Below are 19,601 nucleotides of genomic sequence, written 5' to 3'. Positions count from 1 at the left end.
TAGCCTTTAGATTTTCTCTGTATGTTTTGTTGCCTAGCAACCGGAGCTGAGATTTTTAAATTAATTTAGCCGTTTTAATAAATAAAATATTTATAACAAAAAGTTATAGTACAAATGTTTATACACATGATAAAAGCCAAACAACAGAAACCGAGTTCTGCTTTTAATTTCTGAGCCGCCAGATTTTGATATACTTAATACTAAAACTATCGTACTCTCCTTTCCCGCTCATACTTCATCCGCCAAAAATCTCCCGTTTGTCCCGCAATGAATCCTGGGATACGATGGGCAGCGAAGGATACACTATTCGTCCTTCAAATCTGGGGAAAAGAATGACGAACTTTGTGGGCCGCATTTGAAGGAGCCTTCGTTGTTTCGCTTTGACTAATCACACTTAAAGTGCGGCCTCCGAAGGATGTAGGCACTGAATTTTATTGGACAAACCCTACATTTCCCTACACGCCCTGCGCCAGTCTGGTGTGACGTCATAAGTTCATAAAAGTCGCGGTCCTTCATCGTCACATCCTCTTTCCGTTGCTCTTCTCGCTTTGAGGTATGGTGGACCGTCTCACCGCGAACGAAATCCAAGTTAATCTTTGATATTTACAAACCATCTGTAGTTGCTAATCAGTTATTTGGGTCATTTTTACAGAAAAATCTCCACACGATGAGAGCTAAGGTAAGATAAGGAATTCAATCTCTGTATTTTAGATGTTTGTTTTTTCTCGCGTTGCTATGCTGCTAGCTTGTATCTTAGCTCGGCTTCCCTCGCTTCTTATTCATGCCCAATAGACAAACAGGATAATTTAACCTTAATTTATGCTGAATGTGTGATAGTTACTTACTTGCAATGGTTCAAAGTTGAGTAATCCCACCCTACGAATATTTATTTGAAAGAAGGCCTGTGCTGCTTTGCGTGCAACCGTTAGCGAAACCAAACCAGTGACTCCATTAATGCCATGTGTCTTTTTGTTGCAACAGTGAGACTTTTAAGTTTTTAATATTTTATTAGAAGCACAATGTCTTCCTTTTCAAGCAGCCGTTAAAATATATAAAATGTTTCAAACGTAAACAGTTTTTTTTCTCTTCTAGTGGAGGAAGAAGCGTATGCGCAGGTAAGCACCCACTGCATGCCTACATTGTGATTTTTATTTGTATATCGGTGTAGGACTTATTTTTATGGGTTAGCTTGCTGTGGTAGCTAAAGCTAAGCACGTGCAGTGTATTTTATCTATATTTAATTTGAGATGACATTTAAAAATTCTAATAAACACCACATGCATGTTGCAAATGAACAAAATCAGGGAATTTTAAATCTCAAACTATTTTTAGGAAGTGAGAAGTATAGATGTGCCAAGAGAATTTGATCATTTCAATACAAATTTAACTTTAGGGATCACAACTATCCAGAACAGACTGAGACAGTTTTGTTTTTTAAAAAATGACCATTTTATACACCTACATACCATTCACATATCGCTGTTTTGTTGTCACTTTGGTTTGATATTGCATCTTATTTCCACTTAGATTTTTACTTTGTTGAGGCAGTTTATATTAGTGAATTATCACAGTTGGTAATCCCTGAGCTAGTTGAGCCACACAAAATTTAAAATAATGAGGTGTGTCTTTACAGTAGCTGATGAGTAGATGACAAAAATTGATTTCACCAAAGTTTTTGCTTTATGAACAGTTTTATTGTTCATAAATGTTCTACTAGAGATTCAGAGAGAGCAAAAAGCACAGTCTCAGTAAGTTTATTTTGACTGGACATTTTCCTCAAAGCTGCTGCTTTGTTTCCAACAGGCTGAAGCGTAAAAGGAGAAAGATGAGGCAGAGGTCAAAGTAAGCCCTCATCGCTGCCAGCTGTGATCCATCTGAGGTTCTCCAGATCTACAGACCCATTCATCCAGGGAGTGGATCACTTGGAGCATCTACTGAAATTGTGGCCAAGTCCTGATTTTCCATCGGAGGACGACTTCCACCGGGCCAAGCTGTGGATGCTTAACTGGAGGAAGGCAAAGATACTGGAAGGATATCAGAAGTGCAGCTGCGTTGTTCATGGACCATAATACAACTTGTTTTCCAAACTGTCATGTGGTGTATTGAACAATAAATGAACACTGTTAAGTTTCCAAACAGTTCAGCCTCTTTTATTGTGTCAATATTTGGCTTCAAAGAAATCATGGCACTTGAGTTGGCCCTCTTGAGGGAGAGTGAAAGCTTGACGAAACTGGAGATGTATCAAAAATAGTGTAGGCACAGCTCCAAATTAGATTAGAAAGTAAAAACATTTATTACAAAGTGAAATATTGCAACTTTATTGTAAAAACGATATATTGAAGTCACAAGGTGTAGCAGACCAACCACTCAAGGTTTCCTGGGCCTCTAAAGTGGTATGTTTGGTTTAGGACAATCATTTGATACGACTAGGAGTTCATAAGAGGCATCGATGACTCCCTTCCATAAAGACTAAACCTGAGTGCGTTAAGGTTCAGCAATGACTGATCTTGACAAAATTTTCGAGCAAAATCCATACAATTGGAGCCTGTTTTATATGGAGTTGATTGAAGTTGATGTATAAAGCGCTACTATACTTTGAGGAAATCCTCTATAGGGTTAAAAGTACGCTGAGCTGAGTCCTGCTTTTAAAGTTTGTATTTCACTTACAAAGGAAGGTCCCAGAGTTGTACAGAGTCCATACTGCTTGAGGTCCAGTGTGAATTTTCCAGTCAGTAGTTTTGGGGTACCATATTATCTGCAGGTGTGGATGAAGTGTTTTCTGAAGTCTGGAACAAATTTTAAACTTTTTAAACTCAGAAATTTCCTAATGTTTTTCTTTAAAATTTCTGAGATATACATTTAAGTTGGAAAGTCACGTGACTTTTTTTTTTCTCTCCAGAATATCTTTTACTTTTGGAGCCTAAAGCTCAAAAACAATTTTCTAGAAATATTCACAGATTAACAAAAAGAATTCTGAGATTTTGGCGGATATTTTTTTCATTTTTCTCAAACCGCACGGTGGCGCTCTTGCCTTCATCTGGACCCCGCACAGAGAAGACGCCATAGAAGAAGAACTGGCATTGTAAACACAGAGATATGGCTGACGAGGGAGGCGGAGGAGACAACGTTAACAACAACATGGGGAACCATCTGCAGCTGTTACCAGGTAACAGACAGCAGCAGAGACATGTCTCACGGTGTCAGGAGGGGACAGTCCGTGTCCTCCTCCTGACAGCCGCGGAGACAGCCGCAACAAAGGCCACTCCTCAGGTTTCAAAGCCGCTCTGGTCCATCTTTGATCCCGAAGCTTTCGCTTTCTGTCTTTGTTGACATTTGTAAAGCAGCCCGTTTGGCCCCAGTAGAGCGTTTTTAGCGACTGCGGTTGTGTTGGGATGCAGAAGGAGCGCTAACCCGCCTCTCTCTGTCTTCACTAACTTGCGCCACAACAGACAACGAGGAAGAAGAGGAGGAAGATGACATGGAGACTGAGGATCGAGACAGTGACGAGGCGGAAAAACCCAGCAACATCACCTTTGACCCCAGTCTTCCCACATCTCATGCTGTGAGCAATTTGTTATAACAACCTTTTATAAAATATGAACAAATCGCTGTTCTTTTCTACAATATCAGTAGTAAGAAATCAGCATTATTGCTTCCCTGAATTGAGATGTTAAATATCCAAAATAACAACACTGCTAACTATCAATAAGCTTAAGATATCTGAAAATTTGTGGAAAGTTTTACGTTTAAGGAATCATTTTATTTGTCCAGGGTGGACTTTCTTTCTTTCCACAATCGACATTTCACTAATTCCTTTCTTCCACTGGATTAATTATGTTTCTTTTCCTATTTTGTGCCACTATTGCAAAAAATGATCATACCATCTCAGCCTTTTGGAGTGTGAACCAGCACCTCAGAGTTAAGTTTTTTACAGCCTCTAACTGGTTTTATTTCAGGAAATCTCCATCCATTGCTCTAACAATTTCACAAAACTTTTGCTGAAGAAAATCACCCCCAAAGCATGATGTTGCCACCACTACGTCTCATGCGGTGACATATTCACTGATGTCCTCTCACAGTCCTCTGAGGCCTTCACTGAACACCTACGTGACTTCTGGAGTTTCTTTGTAGTTTTCTTGTGACATGATGGTATAAAAATGTCCAAGGTGTAAACATACCTTTTGAAAGGCAATGCATTTTCTAAATCATCTGCCCTAGGAATACAAATCTTGATGATGAAAAAAGCCTTTTTTACTTTCTAAATATTAATCTGCTACTGACTAGCTCCTGCTTTTCCACCTACATTCTATTCACCTGTTGTCTTGTTTTCTAACAATACCTTTGTTGTTTTGATTGCAGTACCTGGGTTCAGACATGGAGGAGTTTCACGGCCGCACGGTGCACGATGACGACAGCTGCCAGACCATCCCTGTGCTGCCTCACACAGCCGTGATGCTGGTACCGGGTCAGACGCTGCCCCTGCAGCTCTTCAGGCCACAGGAGGTCAGCATGATGCGCAGCGTCATCCAGAAAGACCGAACCTTCGCCGTGCTCGCGCACAGGTACGACACAAAAATATAAAATTCCTATAACCCATATGTTGTCTTCTCTGTCAGAGGAGCTAGATGTTGCTGTAATCTTTTAAGTTGTTCTGGGTCACCAGTAGTTCAGAGCTTCTGCATGTGTTTGCAGTGATGCGGGCGAGCCGGAGGCTGAGTTTGGAACAACGGCTGAAATATATGCATACCGAGAGGAGCAGGAGTACGGCATTGAAACAGTGAAAGTGAAAGCTGTTGGCAGGCAGAGATTTAAGGTCCATGAGATCAGAACTCAAGCAGACGGGTAAGTTTATTTGGTCCCATGAAGTGAGAAAGCAAAGGTCGGGGGACTGAATACTTCTTTTCACTTCTCAGCTCAGTAGAGACAACAGAATCTGCTTTGTGTATTCATGGACAGGTTGTAAATGTTCATACAGGAGTTATCAGATTACTGAGACTAGGTAGAAGGGAGACAGTTCGGTTTCTTGTTAATCCACATGCTAAGAAGTCCCTGAGCAGACACTGAAACCCTAAATCCAGCATGAAAACTTAATATTAAGCATCTTAAAACTATTACCTCGGTAATTAAAGAATATAGCTTTTAACTTTTCTGAATCTTGATTTAATTGACTCTAGAAGTTCACAGCTAGAGGGCAGTCTTACCCCTACATATTAAATCCAACATGAGGAAATTCTGCAGGAGTGCAGAAAGTGCAGTAATGTTTTACTGCTTAAAAAACTAGACTTGCACACACTTTAATAAATATATGCATTTATGCATGTTTTGCAGTAAAAAGAGAAAGATAATTTTCTTCCCTTATTGCTCATGGATGGTGGGTTGTTAAAGGCTTCTTTGAGCATAGATATCTCTTCATCTGAACACAGTATCTTAATAACTTAACTTAAAATAACTTAAATGGCTTCCAGCATCTCATTAGCTTGCTGTTCAGCTAACTGTGTGATTACAAAGACACTTGAGGCTTATCAAAATAAAAGTTCTGTCTCTTTTGTTCTTCCACAAATTTGACATGGACTGTAATTAAGAAGCTTAAATCCTGACTTGGGCTTGAGAAAAATGTCTTTGGGACCCCATTGTTTGGCACACACACGGCTCCAGTCTTGAATAAACTCATGTCTTTCTTCTACTGCTTATTTTTAATTTTATTTAATGCAGAGCAGCTTCCTGAAAGCTAAGGCTAGCATCAGCTTACTCTCTTTTCATGTGAATTGATAATATTCAAGCTTTAATCAAATTATTTGGTGTTCCTGTTAATTGTAGTTGGACAAAATTTAGTGAAATCTTTTTGTGTGTTTTCTTCAGTAATTTATTAGTTTGCTTTGAACGACATAATGGAGATCTTGGACGAGGTACAACATGTTGACGTTAATCTCGTCTGAAATAACATATTTTCCTTTTTTCAAAGCTTTAGCTTTAATTTATACATTTTAATCCTTTTAACTTGGGTAAATAAGCACATAGTTGGTTGGTAAAGAATTAATATGTTATACTTTTTATGCAATTAACTATTTTCTGTTGTCCCCCGTTTGTAATGAGGGGTTGCTTGTTTATGAACCAAGGAAGTGCTACTGAATTAAGGCTTCTTACGTCACTGCTGGACCCATGAAATCCATCATTTTAACTACCATCCTCCTCTGCCCAGGAAATCATTGAGATTTTCTTTCAATATAAGCAAGCTCTTATTAAGACTCATCTCCATCTTTTTACTTGCGATTATGTAATACACATAAATTGTCGGCCATAATCTTGTTATGACATCCTATTATAGCGATACCTCCAGAAATTAGAGCCCTTAAACTATTGCTCACTTAAATGAACCTTTTTATCTTGTGCTTTAAGTTTTCCTGAGAAGAAGCATTTGTTTGATCTGTATTAAATTTACTTTGCACCAGTTACATAAGTTTTATTGCTCTTTGCTGGCCTTCTTGTTGCGGCGGCTCTCTCTTTTTACATACTTCCTGTCACACACTTCCTAACATTTACTCGAGACATCACATGTTTGTGCTGCGATTCGTCACCTTCCTTCTGTGTCTCTCAGAATCAGACAGGCCAAAGTGCAGATCCTGCCCGAACGGATCCTCCCGGACCCGCTCTCTGCCGTGCAGCTGACGCCCCTTTCCAGGCTCCACACGTCCCCCTCTTCCAAACTCAAAGCTCAGAGCTGCAAACAGGCCCAGCGCTGGTTGAGCCAGCAGGTCAGACGCTTCTCCGTGAACAGATGAATATGTGTGTGCCTCACTTCATACCAGAACCAGAAGAGTTAAATTAAATACTGAAGATGCACAGCTTTTTTTCTTTCAGACTGAGGCTCTCTCTGATAGTTTGGATAACAGAATAACTGGAGTTAAGGGGGTACAGTATACAGTAGTACACCAGTTCCGGTATTATGTGTTAACGCAGTAGGTTATGTAAGGAAAAATATGAGCCTTTCCACATTTTGTCACATTCAATGCAACTTAAATTGGTACCTAATGTGTAGCAGAAGGAAAATAACGCTAATTCTTAACTAATGAAAATCTAAAAAGTGTGGCATGTGTTTTTATTCAGCTGCTCTGTGTGAAAACTATGTAGCAATTTCAGCTGCACTACCCGCTTCACACATCTAAAAGCTGTAATATTTGGCTCAAGACTGAGTTGACAATTGTTGCGGCGGCAACCATAACTAATGTTTCTGGACAATTAATCGTCCCAGAATTTATCGCAATAAACGATGATATTGCTGATTTGAGACAATTTGCCAGTAATATAATGGTAATAATGCCTCGCTCCTGGAACGTTGGCTGGAGATGGGCACCAGCACCCCTCCTGACCCCACTAAGAGACAAGGGTGTAAAGAAAATGGATGGATGGATGGATGGATGGATGGATGGATGGATGGATGGAGGGATGGATGGATGGATGGATGGATGGATGGATGGATGGATGGATGGATGGATGGATGGATGGANTGGATGGATGGATGGATGGATGGATGGATGGATGGATGGATGGATGGATGGATGGATGGATGGATGGATGGATGGATGGATGGATGGATGGATGGATAATGGTAATAATGCAGGAACACATTCTCAAAGATCAATAAGCTTTAAATTAAAAATGAATATTTAACACTGGAACTGGAAGACATTTGAAATATCCAAAATAAATAAAACAACAGAAACGACTAATAAAATGAATTATAAAGACTCAGGACTAAACTGAAAAACACTTTGGACTAGATGATGTGGCTTAAAAACATGTCACAATATAAGTGTTGCATATCAGCTAACATCAATAATTATTGATTTTTTTTTTGTAATTTAAAATATCTGAAATCTTCAGTATTTCAGAAACTGTAAAACTGGGGATAAAACAGGAGGTTTCAGGTTTCTGAAATCTTCAGTATTTCAGATATTTTAAATTTAAAAAACAAATTAATATTTCAGAATAAGTGATGTGAAACCTCATGTTTTATCCACAGTTTTTACTCCACATTGTTTTTTTTTTATTTTTAAGCAATTTTGAAGCACGGTGGTAAAGCCTTAAACTGCTGCTGTGTAAGTTACTCAACAAGTTGTTGCTAGGTAACCACAAGTTACTGGGCAGGTTGTTGCTAGGTAACCAAAAAATGAGTGAGTGAGTTTTAGTTGATGCCACTAACTTTGTTTAGCCAGCCATGAGAAGCTGAGCAGCTAAAGTCTTTCCTCTGCCTACATCCCCCAGAATGCTGTGCGGTTCTGGCTCGGAGTTCAGTGAAATTAATGAACGTCCTATCAGACATATTATCTGTTGTTATTGATAACATGTCTATCGTGATACATGTTGATATTTGCTTATTGTCTGGCCCTAAAAGCAAACAATACCCTTCAGAAGTTTTTTTTTTTTTTTTTTTTTTTACATTTAAAAGAAATTCTGAACATCTGCTCAACATCGTTAAGAAATATTGACAATTGAAAAAAAGATATATATATAAAAAATGCTTGAATGAATTCAGTTCACCAGTGGTGGATTCGTTTCTGTTTCCAGAGGAAGTTTCACTGTGCCAGCCTGACTCCATGGCCTCCCTGGGTCTACTCTCTCTACGACTCTGTGAGTGCTGCAGTCCCCTTATACATCACTAAAGAACATCTCGCAGGACTGAATGTAAACCTTTGTTCCCGTGGCTCGACCTCGCAGGAGTCGCTCATGAACCGAGTGAAGAAGCAGCTCCACGAATGGGACGAGAACCTGAAGGATGACTCGCTCCCAACAAACGCCGTAGGTCAGCCACTCTCCGGCTCACCGCTCATCCATCATGCGTGTCTGGCTCTTGTTTGTGCTCGTTTTGCTCCCTCCTGTTTATTTCATCCATCTCCTCTTCTTCTGTCTGGTTTGTGTCAGACTTCTCCTACAGGGTGGCTGCCTGCCTCCCCATAGACGACGCTCTGCGGCTCCAGCTGCTCAAGATCGGCAGCGCCATCCAGAGACTCCGCTGCGAGCTGGACATCATGGACCGGGTAAGCGAAGGCCGCCGCGTCCCTCTGCTGCGACGTCGTTTTCCTCGTGTTGTGATGGGATCCAGTTCCAGGGCTTGCCTGCGTTTCTCTCTGGTGTCTTTAACCGGACCTGGATTCAGCTGGCAGACAATTTGTCGTTGCAGAGATTCATTCCGGAAGAGTTGATTTACTGCGAAACAAAAGTAAATGTTGGTTGATTTGATTTTAACAGCTGGAAAATATGGCAGAGGGGATGCTTTCTGTGTTTGGGGTGAAAGGTGAACACACTGTTGAAGAAGCTTTTTTTCTGAATACGTCACTCCAGGCTTTCTTCACATGATTACGTTACACATAACAAGGCAGTCTGGTCTTTGTCATCCTGGTTATTCTGTATGCTTAAACCTTGTGTATGTGTCAGGGCGAGTTGGGACAGGAATGTCTATAAGTTCCTCCATGTTGGTGCAAACATTCAAATTACATTTCGGTAATTTATCAGCTCTGTGCAGAACATTTTGTAGGCATAGATTGAGGGAAAGTTACTTCTCATCAACTCAGTCGCCTCCACATTTACACATTCCTGTCATGGCGAAGGTTCTTGATTGACTTCATAAAACACCAATAAGGTCATATCCTTTTTGAAACATATTTTTTAAATTATTAGCATTAAGCGGTTGTACAAAGACACAATTTTTGTTGATTTCTGGCTGATAAATACCAATATCTATGACAAATGATTTGAAGTAAAAAGGTAAAGTAACCCTTTCAACATATTTTAAATAGAGGGCAACTCTTTTCACTTGTATGGTGGACGGATGTGTTCAGGTTTTTTTTAAAACTTTTTTTCACCCGAGTTTCTCTTTTTCAAGCCTGGAGGTTTAAGATTTAATTTTACAGCTTTGTTCACCAGAGTCGTCGATCGATATTTAACGTTTGACGCTCATCACCTGTTAACTCGGCGTTACGTCTCCTCTTCAGTGTACGTCGTTGTGCTGCAAGCAGTGTCAAGACACAGAAATTACGACAAAGAACGAGATCTTCAGGTGAGGATTTATTTTGCTGTGACTTCTTTCAGACGTTAAATGTCAAAATTATAATTTTAATGGATTTCTGATTGAGAAATACTTAAAAATGAGGGCCGAAATGCAACCCCAGGTCCATAAAGGAGTCAAGAGATTAAAATGAGATACTAAATGCTTTGAATGAAATATACATTCAAAGCAGAGGTTTACACACACTGAATAAAAAGACATGCTGCTTTTTTTCCCTTATTGTCTGAAGTTAAATCAGACCAAACTTTTCTTGCTTTAGGTCAGTTAGAAAATGATTTCTAAGTGTCACAACAATGTCTTTGAAATCAGAAGTTTCCCTGAAGTTGTGAAGAAGTTTCACTTTGAAAATCTTAGATATCTGCTGCATCCAAAAGACACAAAAAAAGTCCAGAACGAAGGCAAATTTACCAAAACATGGTCATCCGGTCAAACTGACCGGCCAGGCGAGGAGGATTTTGATGTGAAAAGCAGCTAAGTGGCCCACAGCTCGTCTAGTAACTCTGGAAGAGCTGCGGAGATTTTCCACAGCTCGGGTGGAAAATCTGTCAACATGACATCTATTGGCCTTTCACTCCACAAAGCTGACGTTAATGTTGGAGCGACATTAACGCCACATGTGCTGGAAACTAGTAACGCACATCATCCTGGACTCAGCTGGACACACCATCCCCACAGTAAAGCACGGTGGAGGCAGCATAATGCTGTGGTTGACGTGAAGGTGGATGGAGCCAAATCATTTTTGTTCATTGAAGAAAATCTGTTGTAGGCTGAGAAACATTTGACTCTAAGCTCGTCACAAAAAGCAATTAATCAATTAGTTGCATGATAAATTAAAATGAGCTCAATAATTTCCATTGTGGTTTTACATTTTTGCTTACAGAGACATCATATTCTATTTTACTTATTGCGTGTGGCTTTTATTTCCTTTTCATTGGTTTTATTTTTGGATATTTAAAATATCTTCCAGTTCCAGCCGTGAGTGTTCTTTACAAAATTACGGTTTACTGGTTTTTGAGACTTATTATTACTTATTATTAGACGTATTATTACGCTGGTATCAATGTATCGCTTAAAATGGATTTGTGGTTTGTTGTTTTACAAACTGTGCAAAAGTTTGAGGTATGAATAACCTTACAAGGCACTTACAATGTGCAAATGTACTTCAATTTGCGCATTTATTCACACAAAAGTTTTCTGTTTTATTTGATAAAAAACAGCAGAATAAAGCAAACCTTTCTCCTCTGTAATCACTGCCATTACAAACACGCTGTGGTCGAGCCTGGAAGTTGTATAGAGTCAGAGTTACGTCATGAGTAAACACATCACCTCCACACCGACAGCCACTGTTATTTAATGTCATTTTCCAGCCGCCTGCGATCTGTTTTGGGTCACCTCTTTGTTCCGCAGCAACACACAAAGACGCTAAAGACACGGGAAATTGTCCAGAGCCTCGGTGGATGTTTTTCCAGACAAAAGTGTGATTTAGTCACTAAGATTATCAGAGTTAAGCAGCGATTATGTGTGCTGCGAGATCTCTGATGCATTCAGAAATAATAACTGTGTCTTGCTAATGCATTTTCAATTAGGGGTCTGAGAAAAAGCATAATTGCATTACATATGACGTAATTACATCTTGGAAAATCTTGACAGCAGTGATGTTTTTGAAAGAAAAAGAAAAATCTTGAACGTCTCATATTTGATCCAAAGAGTCGCATCAAAGTATCTGAAATTTACAGCATTGAAAAATGTTTCTAGTTTTATTGTATCATTTTGAATAAACACAATCAATTTTATAGTTAGGATTTTGTTAGCAAAATATGTACATATGATTATGTAACAGGGCAAATTTAAATTCAAAATGCTTTTTTATTTCAACTCTACTTCAGGTTCCTGCATCCTTTTGGCCAAATCAGTGATGCTAAATATCAAACTCACGTTGTGCACAAGCAGTAAACGTTTTGAATTTAGAAAAACTGTAACATGTTAGAGAGGGAAAAGCTTAAAAAAGCTTTTATTTAAAGCTTTTTAACATGTTTTGCATTTTATTTTGGTAAATTACCAAAGCAGCTTAGGCTGCTGCTAAATTTTAGATTTACTTGAGTAAAAAGTTGATTTTAAGGTTTGATTTAAAATTTGTGAAAACGTGATGATGCGATTTTTATTAGCCTGTTGGTATTAACCCACATTTTCTTCACCGTTGCTTCGCTACCATCTCTACTCGTCCTGAGCTCAGTGAACCTGGTGGCTAAGATCAGGTTCAGTCTCAAAAAGTTTAAGTTTGAATCCATTATAATTTACAAAATATGCCTGAAAGCAGCTCTTTGTGATTGTTATCCGTACACGGCCATGCCGTCCGAGGTTGTTGAACAAACTGCTGTACTCAGACACAGCAGAATTAACGCTTATATTTTAATTTCATTATTTTTTTTTTAAGTCTCCAGTGAGTTTCTCAGCTGATGACTTGTTGCCCGTTTCTCCTCCACCAGCTTGTCTTTGTACGGCCCCATGGCGGCATACGTCAACCCTCACGGTTACGTTCACGAAACGCTGACTGTCTACAAAGCCAACAACCTGAACCTGGTCGGCAGGCCCTCCACGCTGCACAGCTGGTTTCCAGGGTAACGCTCACTGTGTTCAGTTGACCTCTGACCTGAGACTCTTGTTAAATGTGTTTAGAAGTCAGCATGAATTCACCAGTGTTTGTGTTTTGCTCTGGTCAGAAGTGCCTTTACCTTTTTATTGAAACAGGATCTTCTGCGACAAACTCAAAGATTCAGCCGTTTTTGAAGGTCGAGGTTCTGCACAAACTGTGAAACCTTCACGGAGTTGTATTTCTAAATGGATCAAATGTACTGCTGCTGCAGAGGAACAAAATGTTTTTGACACCAAAAGCATTGATTTGCTTTAAAAATATAACAACCCTGCCTTGTCTGTGCAAAGGCAGCAGTGCAGAGTCACTGTTGCTCTTTTTTTCTTCACCATTTCTTTTTAGATGATCTGCATTTCGCTCAGTCTGTGTTGGTCTGTTCTGAATTTTGTGCATTTTATTTTAGCAGGCCTCAGGAGGGAGTTTAGGAATTACAAGACATGGAGACTTTGATTTTGTCCTAGTGTGATTTAATTATTGAATAATGAATTTTCACTCTCGATGAACTCTGCTGAGTGTACTTTTAAAGTTAAATGAATTGGTCCCAATGATTTAGATTCTGGACTGGGATTCATATCTTTGCACATATCTTTTCTAATGAGCTTAAGACCAAAAGATCCTGACTGAGACTTTGAGGAGTCAAAATAATATTCCCTCTCCTTTAGTGGTGTGTAAAACTAAAAGGAAGATGTAATGGAACGAACACAAACTCAGTAAAGGTTTCCAAAAAACACAGAAGCTCTTTGGATGGAGGATCTTGAGGCGAATTCAGTCAGTGGGATCAGAGTTAAGAAAAGCTTTGTTGTGAAATTATGTTCGTATTAAGGCATCGTGTCGTTATTTATGTCGCACCTTTTGAGCAAAAGCAACTAAAAGTGCTTATGTGTTGAAGTTAACAGCAGCGTACATTAAGATAAAACAAATTGAAACATATTTAGATTGCACCGATTTTAAAATGAAGTAAAAAAAAACAAAACTAGGCTAAGCGTATGCAACATCAAATGAAAATATCTGCAGCCTTGTTGGGAGCATTAATGCAGCTTACAGGAAGCTTCTTCCTGATGTTTGGTGCATAAAAATTGATTCTGCTACGTGTTTAGTTTTAACTCTAGTCCAGGCTTTTGCTAGTAAATGCTTTGTTAGGGAGATTATAAACTCTATTCTTAGAGCAATAAGTAGCTAGACTAATGAGGTGATCTTGTTATTTATGCAGAATACCTTCTTTTTTTTAAATCAAGTTTTAGCTTCTCAGGTGTGTTTTCCTATTGACCACTACGATCATCTGATACTTCATGTTTAATGCTGGATTCCAGGACTGGATAAAGATGGAAAAAACGATAACAGACATATATATTCAGACTTTATTCCTCAACCAATTGTGAGTTGTTGTGTTTATATTTAAATAAAAACATGTACACCTGAGACCACTTTGGAAAAGGATGGATTTTTAAAAATGAAAAAGTTTTCTAGGAACATTTCGCCACACGTAAATGATGATTTATTGTTTAATTCCTCTTTCCTCTCAGCTACGCCTGGACCATCGCTCAGTGCCGGACCTGCGGTTCCCACATGGGCTGGAAGTTCACGGCCACCAAGAAGGACTTGTCTCCGCCTCGCTTTTGGGGTTTGACCCGCTCGGCCATGCTGCCCCGCATCCCGCAGGGGGAGGACGAGGACGGCGACAAAGGCTCTCGCCTCTTCTGCCTGTGACTTCACACCATCCGTTCCTCCTCTTCAGAAATCGCCTCCCCGCGCCTCGCTCCTCCTGTCATTGTCAAACTGCGAATACTTTCTAACTCGATAGTCATCAGTGCATCGTAACGGCTGCAACATGCGGCAGAAAATCCATCGCAACAGAAGAGCGGGTGGAGGGTGGGGTCGTTGAACGGCACTTTCCGGGGTGGATTTTAGGAGGATGGACGGAGCAGCGAGAAGGAGACGAAGACCGACGGCCTGAACAGACTGGGAACTTGTTCGACATCCCCGCATGCAGCAGCTGCACATCCAGCCGTTTCCTCTCCGTACGAAGCAATATGGCTGAAGGTTCACACTCCGACACACACAAATAAACACAAAACGGTCGCTTCACGCTTTACGATCTCTGCTGTTCTCTTCCTGCGGCACAGAGTCTCATCTGCATGCAGCCGGCACCGCGATAGCAGCCACTTTGTTTAGTGAACTTGTTGTCCTTTCAGCTTTTGGTCTGAGATATTTAATCTGTCGTAGAGCAGCGGGGGTCGGCTCGGTAAATTAGGATATATTTGAAAAGCGAGTCTGTTTCGGTAATTCACTTATTATTCATTACGCACAGGGTTATATTTCAAGTGTTTATTTCTGCAAATGTTGATGGATTTAATTTACAGCTAATTACAACATTCAGTTCCTCAGAAAATTAAAGTTAGGTGGAAATGGGCAGAAATGCCACTGCACTGAACAGTCAGGGCTCCTTTTGCGTGAATTACTGAATTAGTGCACCATAATATGGAGGTTTCTGGGTCTTGAGGAGGCTCAGGTTGGCTGGGGGAAGAGTAATGACTTGGTTATGCGTATCCTGTTTTTTAGAGCAGATAAGATGTTGCCTATGGTTCAGCACAAAGAGTAAGTTCTAGATGCCTCGTCACAATTTCCCCCAAACTCTTCACAATCCTTTCAACGCTCAAGTTATCCCAGTTGCTTCTGCACTTTTTTCAGTTTTTCCTTCCACCTAACTTTCCATTAGGAAGCTCGGATACATTGCGATATGATCAGTTTAGATACTTTGCTTTTTTATTCTCTATATTGTGATCATAGCATATCTGTATTTAAATTGTTTTTTTTTCCTTGACTGTATTTAATATTTAAATTTTCTGATTTTTTTTTTTTTTTTTACCGAAAGCCACAACCATCAAAATTAAAAGAAATAAACTCTTTAAATATATTAGTGTAATGAAAAGGAGTTTCACCTTCTGAATTCAATTATATGAAATAAACTACATTTTCAAAGATATTCTAATTCACTAAGATGCATTCATGTGCGTGTAGATCTGTGATAACAGGCTATTTTTGAAATGTTAGATCTGATGTATTTTTGTATGCAAGAGGTTTTTTTTTGTTTGTTTTTTTTCAGGATTAATTTAACGTTCTTGCTGATGTGTGGAGGAACTGTGCAGGTAATTATCACAGCCATGCTTCCTTGTTTATCCAACCAAAAACCGGAGGCTAATATCAGAGATGATGATGATGATAATGTGTAATACACTTGATCAAATCTGCTGGGTTTGCATCCAGCAGAGGCTGTTTGTCCCGTCTGGTGGTTTGCTTCAGGAGGCAGCCGTCGTCTCCGGTGCACAAGTGAACATCGGATACGTATCAGTGCCTCATGGCGGACCGTTTCACAAAGGTCAGAGCTAATTAAGACGGAGAGCAAAGTGGAGCGTTCGCCCTTGTCCATTCATTTTGTTCATGACGTGTGGCATGTTAGAAATTCGGTGCCTATTCTAACAACTCGACGTTCCTTTTGTTGCTGCTTTGGAAAATCTGCGAGCCAGTCCTGAACACGAGCTCATAAACAGCAACCCGCCGATAAGATTCACGGCTTATTGTTTCGTAGTTTCTGGGTTCTCTCACGTTTGTTTTCACATCGGTTTGTGCAGCGAACTCCTGGGTCTTTCTCTGTGGCTGTATAGAAACATGAGTTGTATTATATGACTGTTATTCTACTGATTTGTAGATTGTCTTTTATTTCCCAATCCTCTTTTTGTGTTTTTGAAAATTGTTGGAATTTTATTATTTGGCTACTAAAACAAACCACAGCGAGAGATCATATAAAAACTTAAGGATGTTCATCTACAAACATGTTTTTTTTTCTTCTTTGTTTATGGTTGACATTTTTTCAATGAAAGCTTCTTTTTCTTTCCTTATTTGATGAGGAAGATGATTATTTACAGCACTGGTTTAGTGATAATCATTCAGCTACAAACAATTCAGAATTAGGGGAACAGTTTGCATGTTTTGTCTAATTCATCTGACTGGAACAATAAAACGAGAAGCCCTCAGCTTGTGTGAGGATATTTGCTGGATACTAAGGTTTTGAAAAGAAATATAGCAGGACTAATTTACTTAGGATCTTCCGTAATGTGTTTTTATTTCGTTGTAAGAAAACAGGTAAGGCAAAAAAAAACAAATTCACAGCTGAAAATTCTTGATTTGTAAAGCATGTCCCTTAAAATTTAATGGAACGACTGACCAGTGTACTTTTTCAGGTTAACTTATATTAAAAACTCTTGATCCGACCTTTAATTCACACTTGTAAAACAAATGGCTAATTGTGAGACGATGAGCTGCAGATCTTAATGAGACAAACAGGATCCTGCTGTGTTTTTAAAATCGTATCTTAACTTTTATGCCTAAAAGTGGCTCAAAAAAGTCCAGATTTTTCACATTTTATCTAAATTAAATTTACTTTTAATAATTCAATAGATTAGAATAGAAACATTCCTAACTGCCCCACAGTGGCAAAATTCAGACGTACCAGCAGCAAATTGATTGACAAGTCAATGAATGTTTACCCAGGTAAAACATATAAAGACATAAAATAAGAAGTAATATAGACAATTAAAACGGAAGAAAAACCCTTCTAAAGGTTTCTGTGGATTGCAATTTAAAAAATATATAATTTTTGGCGAAGAATAAATGAGGACACATTCATTTCCTCTTGTACCAGCTAAAATTATTCTCATGTACTGTATGTCATGTAAGCAGAATATGCAGACAGTGTCATAACGCAACATTTTGAAGAAGGTTTCTCTGTTTAGGCCTCAGACATTTGGTTCGTTGTGCTCCTGACTGTTGAAGTGAGAGTCTGGTGAGATTTAAAAGAAGATTGTTTTTTGAAAAAATATGTTTTAAATTAGCCATTTAACTTTATAGAAAATAGTTTACAAGAGGGAGACGTTCAAATCAAGTTTATGCTGAAAGCAGACCACAAGATGCTAAAAGAAGTGTTAAAAAAAAAAAGAAAACAATCACACCTGGATTATTCGGATTATTTAAAGTCATAAACTTGAAAACTGTGTAATATTTTCCGCCCAATTCACAATTATGCAGGCCATTTGGCCTAAAAGGACCGGCTGCATTGATGTCTTTTTGTCAGGTTTCTTATAGTAATGTGTTCAGTTATACCACCACACATATATTAAGTAGTTAGGATATCAGTGAGGAATTAATTTATGACAGTAAATCAATTCCAAAAACGAAACTCTGGCGTTATGTTTACCTTCAGTATGCAGATAGTTTTAACATTTTAAACCCTTATTTCTGTTCATCTTGATGCCTGCCAAAAGATTGTGGCCAGCTGAATAAACTGGATTACCAGGTCATTAGATCAGTGGATGTTTTCTTCCCTGATGGCACAGCCATATTCCAACAATGTCAAGATTCATCAGGATAAGACTGTGAAAGAGTCGTTCTTTCCCAACAACACTGGAGAGAAATTAATCTCGAGACATTGCAGAAGCGAATGTGTGCCAGTCTAACAAAAATATTAGCGTGTGTGAGCTTTCTTGTTTGGTGTTTCTTTTTTAATTTTTTTATTCTGACCAGGCAGTGTAACAACAAAGCAGATCCAGGCTCTGATGTGCACTGAGCAAGACGGCAAGCGTGGAGAACAGCTGTGCACACTTCGCTCGTTAATCATGGATGTCAGCTGGGCTTGTTACGGCACACGGGCTGCTCCATGTAAGCATGACATGTTCGCAAGCTTAAGTGCTGCTTGTTCATATTAGGCTTCATTACCATCAATTACAAAGCGCCTGCAGCAAAGATGGTCGCAGCAGGACATCGTCTGAGTCTATGGAAGGTGCTACTGATTGGCAACCGAAACCTCCTAAAGGTTAAACAGGGAAACTTCACACTACTGAGCTATTTTTGGACATTTCACAGTGCTGCTTTGTGCTGCCAAAGTTTGATGAAAGACATTACTCCAAAAAAACAACAGCTCACTGAATCTACAGCACTGTGCCTTTCAGGAATGTTCTCTTGATCTTTTCAAATATTTGTCACTTCACAGCGACAAATATCACCTTTGTTTTGGGGTGTTTAGAAGGGATCCATACTTTTGTTTTCGTCATTCTTCACTGAGATACATCCAGCGCCACTAACAGGGCACCTGATTGGTAAATCTAAGGTGTCACACGCGATCTAATCTAACATCATAAAGGCTGAAAAACACCACAGAGAGGTTAGGAGACAGTTGTGGAAACATTTAGAGGGACAGCTTATAAATCAATATTCCAAGAGTTGGACATCTCAGAAAACTGTTAAGAGTCCCTCATCTGAAAATGGATGGACAATACCAATACACAGCCATCCACTTAACGAGATCACAAATCAGAGAAGCAGCAGAAGAAGATGAAGTGGAAAATAAAAAACCTGGAAGAACTCCAGAGATCACAGCTCAGGTGGAAAGTATGTCTGTAAGATAACTCTTCGTTAAGCAGTCCAGAAATCTGGGCCTTTGTGGAAGAGAAGCCACAAGAAACCAGAGTTAGATCTGCAAGACGGCCAGTTTCAGTTTAGCCGATACAGCAAACGTGTAGAAGAAGGTGCTCTGGTCAAATGAAACCAAAAGTAAACTTTTCAGCTGTTTACAGAGGAAAACTAGCCCTGAACATCCCCCTGAACACACCATCCTCACTGTGAAACAGCAGTGGCAGCATCAGGCTGTGGGGAGAGTTTTTCTCAGAGGAGGAAGGGAATCCAGGCTAAGCTTATAGGAAGACTAATGGATCAAAATACAAGGAAATTTGGAAGAAAACCAGTTAGAGGCTCCATAAAACGTGGGGCTAAGTCAGAGGTTCGTCTTCCATCGTGGGTTAAAATCAAAGTCCAGACATGAAACCAATTGAGAATCTG

The 19,601-nt window shown here is 39.4% G+C and overlaps 1 protein-coding gene and 1 long non-coding RNA gene across 2 annotated transcripts; both read left to right on the top strand.

Moving 5' to 3' along the window:
• The first annotated feature begins 492 nt into the window (after positions 1–492).
• On the top strand, positions 493–2,138 carry LOC103465258 (uncharacterized). Its single transcript, XR_533772.1, has 4 exons — positions 493–553; positions 653–679; positions 1,093–1,115; positions 1,804–2,138. It is a non-coding gene; the product is annotated as an uncharacterized LOC103465258 (long non-coding RNA).
• Positions 2,139–3,058: 920 nt separating this feature from the next.
• Positions 3,059–16,742, top strand: crbn (cereblon). The gene is made up of 11 exons (XM_008409901.2): positions 3,059–3,166; positions 3,450–3,562; positions 4,360–4,562; positions 4,693–4,842; positions 6,596–6,752; positions 8,566–8,628; positions 8,716–8,800; positions 8,920–9,035; positions 9,990–10,054; positions 12,550–12,681; positions 14,237–16,742. Exons 1-11 carry the CDS (start codon positions 3,097–3,099, stop codon positions 14,418–14,420), a joined length of 1,338 nt encoding a protein of 445 aa, XP_008408123.1. The 5' UTR covers positions 3,059–3,096; the 3' UTR covers positions 14,421–16,742.
• Positions 16,743–19,601: the final 2,859 nt, after the last annotated feature.

This window comes from Poecilia reticulata, linkage group LG5, assembly GCF_000633615.1.
Source record: "Poecilia reticulata strain Guanapo linkage group LG5, Guppy_female_1.0+MT, whole genome shotgun sequence".
Classification (NCBI taxonomy): domain Eukaryota; kingdom Metazoa; phylum Chordata; class Actinopteri; order Cyprinodontiformes; family Poeciliidae; genus Poecilia; species Poecilia reticulata.
This window is presented reverse-complemented; position numbering and strand designations above follow the sequence as displayed.

Excerpts from the sequence above, each read along its gene's own strand:
- crbn (XM_008409901.2), top strand. The coding sequence starts at position 3,097 with ATGGCTGACGAGGGAGGCGGAGGAGACAACGTTAACAACAACATGGGG. Across the intron at positions 8,801-8,919 it reads GCTCCCAACAAACGCCGTAG|ACTTCTCCTACAGGGTGGCT; the intron begins GTCAGCCACTCT and ends GGTTTGTGTCAG. Across the intron at positions 10,055-12,549 it reads ACAAAGAACGAGATCTTCAG|CTTGTCTTTGTACGGCCCCA; the intron begins GTGAGGATTTAT and ends CTCCTCCACCAG.